Raw genomic sequence first — 18,996 nt, 5'->3', positions numbered from 1 at the left:
CCTCCAAGTTCCAATATTCATTGTCTACCGTTAGTATTAATGTCAATTCAAAACTATAAACATTGTCTCATCAGAAATACATTCAATGAAAGATAATTAATTAAAACGAATGGTATTTGCTGTACATTTAAAACTTAATACAAAACATTCATATTAGTGCAAGTCATTGCTTTTGTATTCATGATCTATCTAGTGCACTTACAAGTTTGTTTGTTTGCTTCTTGAATTTCGCGCAAAAATATTCAAAGAATACTTGCGCTAGCCTTATTTAATTTTGAAATAAAATAGTAGAGGGAAAGCAGCCTGTCTACATCACCCAGTTACACCTATTGGGCTACTCTTTACTAATGAGTAGTGGAATCGGTCGTCAGATTATAATGTCTCCACGGCGGAAAAGGCGAACGCGTTCGATGACACAAGTAAGTTACCAGTTTAAAATACTTTTGAATTTCGAGTAGGTTCGCTATACAAGCAACACGTTCAGAAAATAATATTTTAATATTGTTAGAAATCTTAACTGAAGTATGAACAATTCAATATCACTCAAAATACGTTTCTTTAATTTTTTAAAGTCCTTTTATCGTAAATTCAAACACTAAATATTAATAAGTAAGTAAATAATATAACTAGAGAAATAATTTTGTTTTCATTTAACGAGCATGTTGAGAACATTGCAAATTACTTCATATATGCTGATAAAGAACTGATTTTTATGTAATTTTTTATTCAACGAACCTCTTCCTTCTCATTCATTACGTTTTGTTTTGTTTTTTGTTGTTGTCTTTTGCTAAAGAAAAGCCATTTATTTTGACACTTCGTGAATTACTTCAAATAAAACAAAGAATTTCTTTTTTAAACTGGGATCTCCTTTCCACTACGTGCCTCACGTGCTACTTTTTAAAGGATATTGAAATTTTAGTGGCATTATGCACTAATGAGCGATTTTAATTTTCGTGTGCGTTTTTCTTATAGCAAAGCCCCATCATAGCTATCTGCTGTATCCTCCAAGGGGTATCAAACATGTTATTTTAGTGTTGTAAATCCATAGATATACTCTTGTACCAGCAGAAATTCGGGTGTTATCCCAATGTTTTGTAGATTGTGTGTGTTTGTATAAGATTTTATCCAAACAGTCCAATAAACAATAATGTGTTAAAGGTGTACTTTTTCTGACTTTTGATTATGTGATACGTTAGTAATGATTAAAGATATGAATTGTTACACTTTATTAGAAACTATTGTAGACTGTGTTTTGTAATTCCTTTAATAATGGAATTTAAAGAATATTATTTGTAACTCACGACCAGAGTAACCTAAATATATAGATCGAAACTAAAATTCTCCTTGCCATTAGCATAGCTAATTAAATATAGTTTTCTTACTTTATTACTTAAATGTTTAATCAATTAAGTACCTTTGCTGTTAAAGAAAGTTTCGGCCGTAATCCCAATAATAACTCCAGAATTTTAGCCAGCTAATGAGATTTAGATCAGTCCTAGATAAAAAGTATACACTTAGTTTGAAGTTAAGCACAAAGCTACATGATAGGTTTATCTGTGCTCTTACCACCACTGGTATCGAAACCTGGTTTCTAGCTTTGCAAATCTGCAGACAAACCTCTGTGTTACTTGAGGGATTCCAAGCTAACAGCGCAAGCAGGTCTTTAGAATAACAGCAATAACATTCGATATACTATATTGTTTTGTGAGCGTTACAGAGAGAACACAAACACATGTTTTCTTGAATGGTCGTCCTGAAAGTATATGTTATTGGAAATTCTAATCTGACTTTCGAAAACTTAGTTGGTTATATGTTAGTGTGTATGTTTAATAACAAAACCACGTTGGGTTATTTACTGTGTCCATCTAGAGAAATCGAACCCATTGATTTTAGCTTTATAAATCTGTAGATTTACCGCTGTCTCACCTGGTATCTCCCTACTATATCAATAGTTTGTTTGTTTTTGAATTTCGCACAAAGCTACTCGAGGGCTATCTGTGCTAGCCGTCCCTAATTTAGCAGTGTAAGACTAGAGGGAAGACAGCTAGTCTTGGGCTACTCTTTTACCAACGAATAGTGAGATTGACCGTCACAATATAACGCCCCCACGGCTGAAAGGGTGAGCAAGTTTTGCGCGACCAGGATGCAAACCCGCGACCCTCAGATTACGAGTCGCACGCCTTAACACTATATCAATAGATACAGATGTATGTACACGCATCGTATTAAGTTTGAAATATACAGTCTACAGGGTATTTGTACTTTAGTTTCATTCAGTAATTCTATTTTTGCAAAACATAAATGTTTTTCGTTCGTCACGATAAAGCTAACAAGGTTTTTCTTATTGATGCAGGAGTACACGTAAGTATAATGAATAACAGGTACTTTGTTAAATACATATGAATATATAGTTGCAAGTAACGTTTTTCTTTTGTTGTTGTTTTTTTTCAAAGTGGCTTGCTAATTTTAAGCATGCGCATTTGAAGTTTCGACATGTAATAAAACAATACAAACATTCACTGCTCACACACAACTACTGTAATTATTTTAGCTTAGTGAAGTACACTAGAATAATCCGTACGAAATGGCAGAAGCTCTGGTTGAAGTTAAAGCAACAGAAGTTTTTCATTACAAATGCTGTACGTACGTCAGAATTTAGCAAAAAAAATCGTAGTACTCAAAACGGCAGATTGTTCAGTTGTAAAATAGATAATTTCAGTTTACCACCTAAAACATACTTGAAAATCTACGTTGATGGAAACAAATTAAATTTCCACAGATATCATGAGGCTTGCCATGACCTAATGGTTAGGGCGTTGGACTGCGAATCGCGGATTGGAATTCATTAACCAAACACGCACAACCTTTTAGCTGTAAGGACCTAACAGTAGGACAGTCAAAAAGCCCGTTGTTCGACCAGATAACTCGTTGGCGGATGGTGACATTTACTAACTGCCTTCTCTTTTGACAGTCCTTGCCAGCTCATACAGTCAGTGAACGTACTAAAATAGTTCAGTAATATACATATATTGTAACATATAAAACATTTGTTATGCCTCTGAATAATTTTCGATTAGCTTTTATTCACTAATTTGCTAAATTTCAAATTAATATCTTAATGAAAAAAATATTTTTGAAAAACAATGTACATCCAGATGGCTGGTATGGTTAACAAAGTTAACCTGAAGATGAAATAAGAAGGCCGAATATTTTAATAAACGTTTTAATACCCATACCAGCCATTTGGAGAAACATTTTTACTTCAAGCGGGCTTCCCATCATTACGAATGTTTTTGGCACTTTTTATGTCGCAGTATTAAGCCTTTATTTTTTTAATTTGACAAAACAGTGTTAATTTTGGTTAGAGATCACATTACATTATTTGAGTATTGTCTCTTTTAATTGTCACTTTACAGTTTTTTTATATTCCTTTTTAGTTAATGGAACTGATTACTAATATTTTTTTGTCTGTTTACCTAATAATGACTTCGTTAACTTTCTCCTTATCTCATTACTTAGACTTCTTACAATTTTAAAAACAGCCTGATATGTATTCTGAATGTAAGAAAAATTAACTAAGAACTCGATGCTTTGTTAGAAATTACATTTAACTTTTTTTTTAATTTAACAGAGAGATACACGAGGGCTATCTACACCAACAGTCCCTAATTTAGTAATGTAAGATCATAGGGAAGGCAGCTAGTCATCACCACCCACCACCAACACTTAGGTTACTCTTTTACCAACGGATAGAAAGATTTAGCATCACATTATAACGTCACCACAGCTGAAAAGACGAGCGTATTTGCTGTGACGAGAATTCGAACTCTCGACCCTTGGATTACGAGTCGAGTGCCCTAACCACCTGGCCATGCCGGACCTCACTTAGTCTATTCTCAAACCTCAAGAAAAGAACACGATTTGAGAACATGTGTCATGCTATGAAATATAAAACATGTTTTTAGTGGACCAGTCAAATACAAAATATCGCCAAAAGGTAAAAGATACAAACACACAATGTTATCTATCAGTTACAACAACGGTTCAAATTCGCTGGCTCGAGATATTTGGAATTGGAAAAAAAGATCATTAATACTTTTAAAGGCCTTAGCCGTATCACACCATTGTTAATCTATTAATATTATGTGTGTCAACCTATTGAAAGCATACTTTTCTTTTTATAAGCTATTCTCGTCCATTTAAGTTTTGTCAATTCTAATAATTTATAAATTAGGAAATATCGAATAGAATTCTAACACGTATATTGTGCATTGTTTTGATTTTGTACGTAAACATAAACAATATGTACTTACAAACAAAAATTAATTTCTAGAATTATTGAATACCTTCATAAACTAAAGCTTCATGACTAAAATCTATAAATTTATGGCTACATTTAATTATACCTATCAACATATATACTTAGCATTTAGTTCCCGTTATTGACTGATGAAATTGGAAACGTCAAGTAAGAGAGCATCGGCCGATGTGCTCGACTAGACTGGAAACTGGCAAATCTAGAATTAAACAGATACAGTCAGGTCCAGTCAACTCAATCTCTTGCACAGCTACAAAAACACTCGTATTATCAGAACTCCCAGATCTTACAAAACCAACGAAAGTATGCCGAAACAACGTTCCTAGGCTACTCCTGTCAAAGACGTTTCTCCGATAAACATACACCACAAACCTACCGATGTCTAATAAAGAAAGAACGATGTTTTACACACAACTTACAGATCGTATTTGTAACATTTCATCAGATAGCTCAACGAGTTAGATCAAGAAGTTCCATTTTTAAATTTATTGGAAAAGGAAAAAATAAATCTAAGAAAATAAAAATAAAATCGCGTATCTCTGTCTTTAACAGAAAATACAGAGTACTAGTGGAGACAAAGGGGGATGAATTTTTATTTGGTAAGACTATTTATCTTGTGTGCAAAATATACTAAGCTAACCTAACTTCTACAAAAAATTAAACGTTAAATGCTATAGTTTAGTAATGTTTTTAAATCTGAAAGTTTTAATAACAAAAACATTATTTTTTAATGCAGTTACAATGTTGTTGGTTGTTTACCTAAATAAAAAATTGTGCCATTTTACTAAGGTTTCCTTATGAACGGACTGAGGAAAATATTTGTGTGGATTTTTCTTGAAGTTATAAGAAAAAAAGAAAATACAATATACTCTAAGAAAAGCAGATGTGATTCCAATAAATACTCTTCTCGTTGTTGACGAGATGAGAATTCGCATCTTTAAAGATATAAATTCATACAAACTAGAACCTTAATTTGTCCGAAAATGATATGCATATTTTCACCCAAAAATTATCTAGAAGTGAGATTGCGTGTAATATGTGATAAAAAATCTAAATGGGATTTTTACAGACAATCTTTTCCTACACGCATTGTGAACTATAACGCATACTTACTTGAAATGTTGCGTTTCGATGGGTATGTCTTATTAATTATCCCTGTTTCTAAGACATAAATGAAAACTGTCTTCCATTTTCGTTTTGAGTACATTTGAACACGATTTTTAAGACTCATTTACATGCACTTTAAAATATTTGGAAATACAAAATTAGTTATTGCTACCTTACGTTTTATATTCAAAACAACAAATCTTTTTTGGTGAAACCTTCAAATTTTGAGTCCTAGTCACTCTCCTTGAATAGTTAGAGCAACTTTACCGGCATCTTGTCATCACCATAAATGGCATCACTTTGGACATCTTCTTAGTTTTCTGAAGTATCCATGATATTTGTGAGGCAATACGTCTTAAAGTCTTCGTCCTCTTTAACCACTGCGCCAAGAGCCATTACTCGACCGTTAACAGCCAATACGGCTTTATTGTGAAAGACTTTGATTTCGTGGCGTATTTTTAAATCGGTCTCATAAAATCAAAACCGCCGTCTTTATGTACGCTCAGGGAGGAAATGTTTCAGAACAAACTACACCGACAACATTATATCAAAGATACTGCAGGGAGTTATGACTAATGAGCACCGGACGTTCATGGGTTTTTCAAACGTTTGTTTGGAAACACAGCATGCGTTAAGGATTTTGGCGATTTTACTGATACTATAATCTTTCGACAAGAGACAAGTGTATTTGCTGACCACGATTCCCAGGATTGCAAGCAATATGGCGAAAGCCCAATTACAGGTTACACGGAATTCTAACAGTCTTGTCGTCAAAGTGTTACTTTAATCGCAGTATTGTAAAAGGCTGGGCCAGTATTATTTATGATACTAAAGCATATTTGACTCCTTGTTCGTAAAGTTTAGAGTGTATATTCTATTTAGAAAATTACGGTAGCTACCACTCCTGCTATGTGTGTAAAGTATTAATTTATTAATTGAATAATAGAATTTTGTGTGTGTGGGTTGTATGTAAAAAAAATAATATAAGAAAAATATCTGGGAGTAAAATCATCTTCGTAATAGGACTGTTCAAGATGTGTGTATCTTCAATCAAGCTAATTTACATGGATTAATACTTCTTAAAAAATATTATTATTTGATATTTCCTAGTATCATCATGAATATATAAATGTTTATTCTGATGAAACGTGTGAATTCACATTTTGATGGAGTGGCTTCTGTTTTAGTATTTCGCAACTAAAAATGTGCGAAATCACAGCTTTTATCTTTAGAACTTAGGTACAATAATTCGTCTTATGAATTCCATAATTGCAAATAATGAATTTGCAGCAGCGAAGTAATAAATAGAGATTTTATTTTTCTTAAGAAAGAGTTAGTGAAAGTTTTAAAATTTACGAAGCATTAGAAATCAATAGGCTTAACATTTATTTAAAAATCAAAATAATTGATTTTTTCATATTATTTTTGATTTGTCTATTGCAGATTTGTAATCCAAAGTGTGTAAAAATACTATTCAGATTTATCTTTTCTTTCGCAAGTTACTGCCCAAGAGGCCTTTTGTTAATACCTGGTAATCGTCGATTGGGCTGAATTTTGAGCGACTAAAGAGCTTCTGAAAGGTTATTCATGTGATTAGTACAATACTATAAAAGCTGCAGTTTAAACACTGAAGCTGGTGAAGTCCTCGAAACCAAGGCCCAAAATAAGTTATAAAATTGAGACGAATGTGAGATTTTTATCACAGATTTTGAGCTTTACTGATAAACCAGTTATTAAATGTTTTGTAGAAATAATGTGTTATTAGATAAATTACTTGCTTTTTGTTAGCTCAGATAAATAATTAACACATTAAAACATGTACATTTAAAAGTATGATATTTTCTAAGCCGAATTATTTAGTATATATTCTTCGTTTGAAATATTTATTTTTGCTTCTTTAGAACGCTTAATTCAACAATAGTTTTTTTACTTCCCGTTAAAGTGTTCACTTATTTTTAATCATAGATTTCTCCCTACAGAATCTTTTGCGAAGATATATTATTAAACTTAATTCAATAATTTGGTTCATGCACCAAATTTAAAACCATTTCCAATATCCTATTCCAATATTAAATGTTAACTTAATTTTATAATAAAAATATGTTAAGCATAAATGTTAAAAAATAATAAAATATAAAATAAAAACCATATGTTTTCTTTACAGACGTCTTGTTTAAACATTACCCATCTATCTTATGCGTGATAATTTTTCGTTAAACTAAAAAATAAATAAAATAAGTGACCTGTCTGCATTAGACACTAACTTGGCTAGATCTCAAAACCTATTTCACGTAAGCATCATGAAATTTATTGAACATGAAAAAGTTTGTCAAAAAACCAGCAGCAGTTAATTCTTATAAGTAAGTTTATTTGAACATTTTGAGGTTTTATTAGTTTCTGCTACAATAATATTTAATAAATCTGTTAACGAAAATAAGCTTTTACCTTGTATCAAATCACAAAACTAATTCTTTAAATGTAGCACCAATGGAAAATTCTACGACATATAAATGTTTGCATATGTATGTATATAATTTTACTAATAATTACTGTTAGTTAAAAAATAAGGTGATTTAAAAACTTGGCACTACTTTATGCGGGTGTACATCTTGAGCCGCATATAAAAGCTTGTTTGTTTTTTTTTTTAATTTCGCACAAAGCTACTCGAGGGCTATGTGTGCTAGCCGTCCCTAATTTAGCAGTGTAAGACTAGAGGGAAGCAGCTAGTCATCACCACCCACCACTAACTCTTGGGCTACTCTTTTACCAACGAATAGTGGGATTGATCGACACCTTATAACGCCCCCACAGCTAAAAGGGAAAGCATGTTTGGCGCGATGGGGATGCGAAACCGCGACCTCAGATTACGAGTCGCACGCCTTAACACGCTTGGCGATGCCGTACCCCGTATAAAAGCACGACTGTCACAGTAAACTCCTTGGTATACTGATATGATTCAATGTTGTGTTAATTAGTGCCTCTAAGTTATTGAGGGCATGAATGCTGGCTGCTGGAGGTAACTTTCATCTTACTTACCCCAAATAGTACTACTATATTTTCCTTATTTTTTTATTTTATCTTTTTATGTTTATCTTTTACTTAATCTTATTTTAACTTGGGAGAGCAGTCACCTTCTCACAACTGTTTGCAGGTAGTGAAGGGTGATATAAATGTTAGAGGTTGTGGGCTTCAGCACCCATATCTCGCTCTCCAAATTTCTAATCTAATTATGTCTATTTCTTTTGTGAGACTAACAAATTGTAGGTTAAGACTGATAGACGATGTATCTCCATTGAATTGTGGGTCCTATTTTTTAGTAACCTCCAAAACCTAGGATCATTTTATAATCCCACGTTGTAACTTGTATTTTATAATATATTTTTTTAAAGTACAGCGTATATTTTGGATCATTGTTGTGTTGCAGGGTCCAGTTCCGCTTCAGGTTTAATTTTCGTACAGATGGTCTCATATGATCCTCAAGCACCTTCTGATACACAGTAGAATTCATGGTGGATTGTGAGCTGTCCAGGTCCTGCTGCAGCAAAGCAGCCCCAAACCATGACATTTCCACCTCCATGCTTTACAGTTGGTATGAGGTTCTTTACCTGGAATGCTGTATTTGGTTTACGCCAAACATGTCCTCTGTTCTGGTGTCCAAATAATTCAGATTTCGACTCATCTGTCCAAAGAACATTATTCCAGAAGTCCTGGTCTTTGTCTACATTCCTTCTGGCAAATTTCAGTCTGTCCTTTATGTTTCTCTTAGAGAGCAAAGGTTTCCTCATTGCACACCTCCCATGCAAGTTAAACTTGTGCAGTCTCTTTCTGATTGTAGAGACATGCACTTTCACATCAACAGTAGCCAGACCCTGCTGTAGGTCCCGTGATGAAATTTTAGGGTTTTCGGAGACCTCTTTTAGCATCTTGTGGTCTGCTCTCGAGGTGAACTTGCTTGAACGACCAGACTTGGGAATGTTGGCAATTGTTTTGAAAGCCCTCCACTTGTTGACTATTTTCCAGACAGTAAAATGGTTGATTTCAAAATCTTTTGGGATCTTTTCAAATCCCTTACCAGACTCATAAGCTGCTACAATTTTCTTTCTGAAGGCCTCAGACAGCTCTTTTGCTCTCACCATGGTGTTCACTCTCACTTCAACAGTCAGGAGCACACCAAACTAAATGTCTGAGGTTTAAATAGAGCAAGCCTCATTCACAATGCTGAGTAACGATATTTTAATCACGTGCACCTGGTATGATACACCTGTGTGTGAGTTGAGTCATTTTATGTGGGTATAAATGTGGGGGTGTCCTAACTGTTTCCTCAGTTAGAATATGCATTTTTGTAGAATTACATTTTATAGAAAATCTTGAAAAGTATTTTCTTTAGTTTTAATTGTTTAGTTATATTATTTTAATCTCTCAGTATTCTTAAAATTGAGATTACATATCCATTTATCCAAAATTGTTACATATATACACAGGTTTTCATAGGGTGTCCTAATTTTTTCACAGGACTGTATATATATCGACATTTCGAAACAAACAATATAATTGTTGTAAATAAGTATTCTTGGTCATAATACGTAGTTTGTTTCAGTTAAAATATCTTCAGTTTACATTTTATTACTTAAAGTAACCAGATACTTTTAGTGTGTGCATAAAGTGTATTTTGTTAGTAGAATACGGGTTTAATAAAATACTAGTTCTATACAAAAATACAACTACATATTCGAATGATGCATAACTATAAGACACTATAATAGCGAAATTGCTTGTGTATTATAAAATAATGTTTATTAATACTTACGTAATAACATGTAGAAAATATTTTTCATTGTTGATTTTAAAATATACATTTTTTTTAGTTTCTTAAATACAGTATAAAACTTCTTTAAAACTCTCTTGTTAAACTGAAATGTTATTTCCCTAGTTAAACATGTACAAATATAGAGTCACATTTATGTATAAATATTATAAAATAATAGTAAACCCTGGGTTTAATTTTCTTGTGTATATAAAATATTCAAGCCATACAATCTATGAGCTGCATATTACCACGCAATGTTATTTCAGCAATGTCACCATTACAAAAGAAAGAAATTCAATGGAAACGTAATGTAGTGTGCAGACATAAACCCTAACGTAGTGTGCAGACATAAATATTGTCATATCTTCCATTCCTCATCAATAAACTGTTTATATCGATATTTCACCTGCTTGCTTTCACGGTATTTTTCCGCTTGGATTAATAAGTTCTCAGAGTTAAACCAAAAGATTTCTTCTGTGATCTTATACGTGGCCCAGTCTCACACATTCATTTTATCTGTTTAGATTGAATTCACGTTTCCATTAGTGCAATAGAACTCTTCAAATGACTGCATCTTGCGCTAGAAAATATGTCTAATTTTTCACGTTCCTACTCAGAAGAGTGTGACAGTTGACTACTGTACTAGTCTGATGGATATTTTCGCCAACTTGTAGTAACCATTTGCCTATAAAACAAAACCCATACGAAAAAATAAATCACTAGAGTTCTCCTATTGCCGAACATATGTTTTCGCCTCACATTCGTGAAAATAATATGATTGTATCAGTATTTATTCTCATATTTTCCATACGTTTTTTTTAAATATGAACAAGCATTACGTAAAAAACCAGTATTCGTGACGTTTCTCTCATAAATATCATATTAGAAACATATGTCTACAACACACTCGTAAATCAATAATAACAAAAGGGAAAGAAATAAAACACCTGACAAATTTCACCCATAATAAGTGGTCTTTGAAAGATGTACACATAGGTATTACTTATCCACGAGAGACACGTTACTGTGAAACGTAGAAAAGAAGTCGTTGCTTGTATAACAGCTTTTAATGTATAGAAAATGTTTCCCAGTTATTGGTTTAATGTCGTATTGCTTAACAAAAAGTATACCTTTATACGAAAATAGTTTTAGAATACACACACTATCAACCTGACAACCGAGTGAAGTCAAGTGTCTACTTAATACAATAGAAAAACATCACCTTGATATTCTTTACAAACTTGCAATGTTTGATGAGGCTTTAAGAATTAATTAAACTTACATTGGTGAAAATAATTGAAGAATATTTGTATTAAAGATGATGACCTGTCTTTTCCAAATATCCGAACAACAGGGCCAATGAATTGGAAGCGACTCCTTATTCTGCTTGTAACATTTTCAGGTACTTGGCAAACAAGCTGTGATTGTCTTTTTTTCACTTGGCTGATAGCTCTCCACTCTGGAGAAACATCAAAATGTTTTGTTTGAACTCGGAGTTTTATTTTATATCCGAAATAAATTAAGGAATTTTAAATTCAGTGATTCAAAGTGACAACTATTGAACTAATTATGCATAAACGGGATTCACAACTAATGAATAATAACGTGTAGATGGCGAAGTTGTTAATTGTAGAGACAGTTGTAGATTATTTGATTATGAGATATTGATTCAAATATCTTTTTTTATTTTCCCCACTTTTGAAACAAGTTGATTAGTTACGTTTTAACATTCTCTGTTTTACACGATTTCATAAAGCATCAAGAATATTCCTGTCAACCAAGATCTTGGTTGTTAGTGTTCAAACGACTTCTTTTCCTTTAAGCAACGTTTCAATGCGTTTTGTGTATGGTAGAGATCTTTGTACTGCTGGAATGTAATTGGCTCTCTGATAAGGTATGTTCTTAAGGAACTTCAATGATTGATCAAAACCTGTCTTCAATTTTATGTAAATCACTATTCCATTGACCGACATACTGCTTCAAACATATTATAATCCCCCACCATGCTTCACTGTAGATTTGGATTAACTACAATTCTGTTCTGTTACTAGCTCTCCAATGAGCTATCATCGACTGTCGTCTAATAATTTGAACTTAGATTTGACTCTAAAAAACACACTTTTGAGATTTGAGTTCAACCCTTTTTTTATTTACTTCTTTTCCAGAGAAGTTTCTAGCACCTACTTGATCTTTGAAACCATATCATTCTAATGTATCTTAATGTTCTCAGGTTGACATTCTCACCTGTATTGACTAGAAGATCGTTGCCGAGACATTACACAGATACTGGCGCTACTTTTTAAGGCTTTATTATATTATATTTAAGACATCCTACTGAAACATTGGTTTCTGCCTTATTTATACCATGAAGTATCACTAACCAGTCAAAAGTTAGATTTCTACACAGTTTTCACGCGGTATTTCAGTTATGGAATCCATGACTATAATCACATTAGTGCAGTTCCTGAGAATAGTATTTGCCTTTGTCTTTATCAATGTTTAGATTTTCGTTGGTAAACCTAGAAGGGTGTATTTCCAATGGACCTCTTCCTCTACTGCATTTTTTAGTTTACAAGTGAAGAATATTGTTTTTCATTACAACCTGAGGATCAGGGGTTGGGTTTTGCAATTGCACATACTCTCATTTCATTCAAAGACATGTCCATGTGTGTTAATCAATTAATTATTCTATACTTTCTCTTTGTTCGTTATTGAGCAATACTCACACACATGACGAACAGTTACAGTTGAGTTTCATATATTTTTCATTTTAATTACTGCGAGAACGTTTCACATAAACACGATTTTCTTAATGCTCTTCTGGTTGAACAAACTAAGCATTACCTTAATTTTTTCCAGAGGTGCTTAGGGATAATTTCATTATATAATATTCATTCGTTTATATTTACATGATTCGTATAATTTCATTATATAATATTCTTTCGTTTATATTTATATGATTCGTATTGATATTGCATTTTCCGATTGGTTAGATGACAATCACTCACATGGCAAAATATTCAAATGCGACTGAACTCTAGTGTAGTTAATTTTTACACAACACAGGGATATCGTTCCTGTAGAACTTGCATCCTCTTTCCTTACTGTTTCTATACTTATTTCCAATAGAGTATTTATGTAGGCACGCGCATTACATGAACCGAAGAACCAAGCATTTGCATTTCATGTCACGCAACAGATTATCAGATGCTTTAATTGTATAAAAACAAACTAGTGTAAGCCTGACATTATTTTATAGCATTGGTTTTCCCCTTATCGTAACATAAACAATGTATACTCCAGTTATACTTTATTTATTTAAATTTCTAGTGTGCGTTTATTTCAAATATCAAAAAGGGTTTCACAACTGTAATGTCACGTCTTGGATTTTACCATAAAAAAGTCTAGATTTTATACCAACTTGACAAAATTCCGCCATATTTAAGATGTTTCGGTTAATTGATAGAAAAAAGTGTTAACATTAAAAATTTATCACAGTTAATAAAAATACACATAGCGTTTAAGTATCAATCTAGATACCTGTATATCAGTATCCTCTGTAAACCATTTAGTTTATAGAAAGTATAACCTCCAATACGGTGTCATGCCCAATATATTGCGTCAAATACCAAATGACTGAGAAGAAAGGATGTTAACCTAGAGATGCCCGGCATGACCAGGTGGTTAAGGCGTTCGACTTGTAATCCGATGGTCGCGGGTTCGAATCTCCGTCATACCAAACATGTTCGCCCTTTCAGCCGTGGGGACGTTATAATGTGACGGTCAGTCCCACTATTCGTTGTTAAAGAGTAGCCCAAGAGTTAGTGGTGGGTGTGATGACTAGCTGCTTCCCTCTAGTCTTACATTGTTAAATTAAGGACAGCTAGCGCAGATAGCTCTCGTGTATCTTTGTGCGAAATTAAAAAAATAAACAAACAATTAACCTAGAGAACAAAATGCCTACCTTCATATTTTAAAAGTAAAATATGCTATATATTCATAACATTTTTTTAGAAACCGTATTTTCTCTGGCTTAAAAACAGGACCATTCATTCAGGTATCTCAAAAGTCACAAACTGAAAACAAATAAATTGTTTAACAAACAATTTATAAGTAATTATTTCTTTTAGAGAAACTGTAACAATATATGACTTATCTTTATTTTTCGAACGTATTGTACACATATTTCAACAATATAGAAAATAACTCTTTTCGTTCAAAAATATTTTATACCAATTTTAGAAACAAAATTTGATGTTATTAATGGATTACTTGCACAAAATCTTCTGTTTTTTTCAAATAAAATATTCCAATTAATATGCAAAAGTAAAATTGCAACAGCGTATTGTTATAATGAAATAACTGCTCATTTTATTTATGAACAGATATCACGCAATAAGATCGTTGAACTTCAATTACTTTTAACACTATGATCAACTATCTCTGGTTAAAAATTATGTTACGAACACAAAGAATACCATGAGAATCTTAAAGATATTTCTTATAATATAACAAGAGAAGCAAACACAGAAATTATCTTTACTATTTAGGAAATTTCATCACGTGAAACATTCCTAAAGAAAGAAGAGTAGAAGACATTTCTAGACAAACTAATAGTTTTAAGAAATTCTAAGTATCAAAGGTACTATAAACCCTTTCTCTAGATAAATTAATAGTTTAAAAAATTCTAAGTATCTAAGGTACTATAAATACCCTTTCTCTAAACAAATTAATAGTTTTAAGAAATCCTAAGTATCTAAGGTACTATAAATACCCTTTCTCTAAACAAATTAATAGTTTTAAGAAATCCTAAGTATCTAAGGTACTATAAATACCCTTTCTCTAGACAAATTTACAGTTTTAAGAAATCCTAAGTATCTAAGGTACTATAAATACCCTTTCTCTAGACAAATTTACAGTTTTAAGAAATCCTAAGTATCTAAGGTACTATAAATACCCTTTCTCTAAACAAATTAATAGTTTTAAGAAATCCTAAGTATCTAAGGTACTATAAATACCCTTTCTCTAAACAAATTAATAGTTTAAGAAATCCTAAGTATCTAAGGTACTATAAATACCCTTTCTCTAAATAAATTAATAGTTTAAGAAATCCTAAGTATCTAAGGTACTATAAATTCCCTTTCTCTAAACAAATTAACAGTTTTAAGAAATCCTAAGTATTTAAGGTACTATAAATACCCTTTCTCTAAACAAATTAACAGTTTTAAGAAATCCTAAGTATCTAAGGTACTATAAACCCTTTTTCTAGACAGATTAACAGTTTTAAGAAACACCTAAGTATTTAAGTTAAAAAAACTTTCTCGACTAACCTTTGTCGTTTTAAAGAATGTTAGGTCTCAGAGAACTGAGTACGTAATCCAAAGTTTTATAAAAATACTCAAATATTATTTTATTTATATACAGGGTTACTTCCATATGATGTTAATTGTCTATAATGACACAGAACCATCAGTATATAATAAGAATAACATGTTGGTAACGCATATTTAGAATACAAAAATAAAATTGACCTTCAAATATTATTTTCCCGTTTCTTTTAGTGAAAAAGTTGTATTTTAAAATTCTGTTCTTATTATTTGCATGTGAAAAAAACTTTAAAGCAAATTGGTAAAACGTTTGACAGAATCATTGGGCTTATTATTTGGTAAAACGTTTGACAGAATCATTGGTTTATATATTATTGAATAACTTCACTTACTCACATATTATTTATTACGTTATATTATTTTTATTTCCTTATGTCAAACTCAAAGATTTATTTATTTTTATTTTGCTTATGGCAAAGTTACCAATGTTTTCTTCCACCATCTCTAATTTTTAGTTCTGGATTTAGTAAACTGTTTTTTTTTCTCTTAATAACCAAATATTTTTGGGGTAAGTCTTTTATTGGGCCCGGTATGGACAGGTGGTCGCCTTTTCAGCCATGAGGGCGTTACAACGTAATGGTCATTTCCACTTTTTGATGGTTAAAAGATAACCCAAGATTTGACTGTGGGCGGAGATGACTAGCTGCCTTTCCTCTAGTCTTACATTGTTAAATTAAGGACAGCTAGCGCAGATAGCCTTTGTGTAGCTTTGCGCGAAATTCAAAGCATACAAACTCTTTGTTATAATATTCAATATCAGAAAGCTCTTCCTCCAGTGACAGAGAGATATGTATGCAGAATTCTAACGCTAAAACCAGGTTTGTTACCCGCGGGAGGCAGAGCACAGATAGCCCATTGTGTAGTTTTGTGCTTACCTTCAAACAAAACAGTATCAGAAAATTATTAGTCAAGTTTAGAAATAATGTATTGTTGTTGTTTTACACAATAAAAATTCTTCAGTAATTCAACACCTGTTACCTTACAGTCAAGTTGTCCAAGAAAACAAAAAGTCGATATATTTTCTTCGAATGAATCTTGTTCAAATCGATTCCTTCTAGTGCCACGATATCACTTATCCAATAAACTGCTATAAAATAAACAAACTGATCACTCGTTAAAGTTCCACAGGAAATATAAAATATTGTATTTTGTTTTCATAGATTTATTTGATATTTTGTAATTGAGAAATCTATTTAAATTGAAATTCATCAATTAAAGTCATAATTAATCATAGTCCTAAATGACAGAAGAACTTTATTTCTTGTATTTCAAAAGCTAGTTTTAGTTATACGAAAATTAATTCGATAAACCTGGTGAAATAATTTACATTTAATCGGTAAAAACTAATCTTTAAAATTCAGTCAGAAGAAATCTCTAATGTAATCCTCATATTAAAGTCTGTAACTACGAAAAATTGTGCATAATAGTCAGAAGTATTTAACAGTATTTTACCTAATTGAAGTAGCAGTACGTTTACGAAATTCAGGGTTCGATTACCCGTAGCAGACATAGTGCAGAAAGTCCATTGTGTAGCTTTGGCAAAACAAGCAATTTCCTTTAAGGTAAATGAATGAACAATGAACAAAACAAACATCGAGAACATATTCTCTTTTTTAAGTTCGATAATTTAATTCTCTAAGATATTTATTGTACTTTGTCAATTATAAAGTGTTGGTACCAGTTCTCAGTTTTTAACAGTTTGACGTTAGAAGGTAGATTTAGAAATGTATCTGTAGAAAGTATTTCTTTTTTTTTATCCTTACAGGTAAAATTGTTTATATGTGTCTATTGATTACCAAAACCTATTTTCCAGATTTCTCGGTTATAAATCATATTAAGGAAACTCTGGCTGTGGCTGGATATTTGTTTTCAACAGCACTTGTTCAAGTGCCCAAAATTCGTTTCAATTCTTCTTCTTTTCTAATAGAATAGATTATGAGTTTTTGTAACTGCGTGAAGTTTTATATTATTTTATTCTGTATATTGTTATTCAACGAAAACCCTCATATCGCATTTTTATTAATAGCTTATGTTTACATTCAGTTTTCATTAATTTAAAAAAGGGAATAATTAAAAAATAAATCTTGAAAATACAAATAACATTGTGAAAATATGAGCATCAAATGATATACAGTTTTAACCGAAACATTAGAGACATTTAACTTTCCAATTCATCACAATTTAAAACTAACTCTCTACAGTTCCATTTGCGCGTGTTTTGAGCACCCCATCTATTTGAAAAAGGTCTATAAGATGGAGATTTTGACCCCTCTCCATTTACATGTAATTTGTTCCCCTGCTACAAATGTTGAAAAACTACAGAAATACAAAAATTCTTTATCTATGAAAATGTCATATTTTACACTGCATAAAACACCTTTATTCATTAGGAATGACGATAACAGTACTTCAAAATGTGCCCTTAAAAACTATTTAATAATCAGTGAAGTGCTACCATCCGCTCCTTAACTTGAAAAGTATCTAAATTTCATTAAATGATATCATTTCCAGTGTTTAACCATGCAACTTATTTTTATGGAGCTGATGAAAAGAGTGAAAATATAGTTCCATAGTTACCTAGATTTGCATCTTTAGCTAAAGATGACCTACGAAGGTCAAAATGTTGTTCTCTACTTATCAATAAAAGTCTTAATACCCATATCAGCCGTTTTGAGATACATTTTTTATTTCAGGTGGGTTTTCGTCATCAATAATTACTTTGAAATAGGGCTGAGAAAAGCCAAATAGCTGGCTAAAACATCGGAGATGTTACTGAAGTTACGCTGTTGCGTCACGTTATCATAGAAAAGAAATCGTGCGTTGTGGGTGCGTTATCGGAGAGACAGTCAAATCTTATTATTCGATCTGAATATACCAATTCATAAGTTGATTTTAGGTAGTTTTGACTAGCTACCTGGCATCTAGTCTATCACTTCAAACTTAGGGATAGCTAAAGCAGACAGCTCTAGTTTAGTTTTGCTTGTATCCGCCAAAAAAAGCAAATTTCGAAGCAAGACAAAAAACAAACACTAAAATTTTTTTACGAAAAAATATTCAATATTATTATATTTTAATATTCATCACATCCCATAATGATAAATGATGATTGAAGAAATAATATAAAGTAGAACAAATTACCTGAAATTGAAAACAAACTCCACAAGTGAAACTAGAAGAGATTGGATAATTGTAGGAAAGATAAAAAACTTTCCAATAGACAGACACATTTATGAAAAAAAGTTTTTGTTCCATGGTAAATATTTATTTTTCGTTTTCACTTATAGATAAAAATTCTAATATTATACTCCATAGTTCTTTTACTAAACATTTTTTTAAGAAGATGATGTTTAATTTTAAGAACATTATTACATTTCACG

General features: G+C 31.8%; 1 protein-coding gene across 2 annotated transcripts in view; it reads right to left on the bottom strand.

Moving 5' to 3' along the window:
- Window positions 1-18,996, bottom strand: part of LOC143222541 (zwei Ig domain protein zig-8-like) — a 118,910-nt gene that overhangs the window by 79,437 nt on the left and 20,477 nt on the right. Inside the window, exon 2 of one of the 2 annotated variants that reach the window (XM_076449160.1) lies at window positions 4,423-4,517. The exons of the other annotated variant lie outside the window; for it this stretch is intronic. Within the exon in view, the coding sequence (XP_076305275.1) occupies window positions 4,423-4,429 (7 nt within the window). The 5' untranslated portion in view covers window positions 4,430-4,517. The remainder of the gene's footprint in view (window positions 1-4,422; window positions 4,518-18,996) is intronic. 2 annotated transcript variants of the gene reach the window in all.

The sequence above is a fragment of the Tachypleus tridentatus genome, chromosome 8 (genome assembly GCF_004210375.1).
Source record: "Tachypleus tridentatus isolate NWPU-2018 chromosome 8, ASM421037v1, whole genome shotgun sequence".
Lineage (NCBI taxonomy): Eukaryota > Metazoa > Arthropoda > Merostomata > Xiphosura > Limulidae > Tachypleus > Tachypleus tridentatus.
The sequence above is the reverse complement of the archived record's forward strand: the minus strand, read 5'-3'. Positions and strand labels throughout refer to the sequence as shown.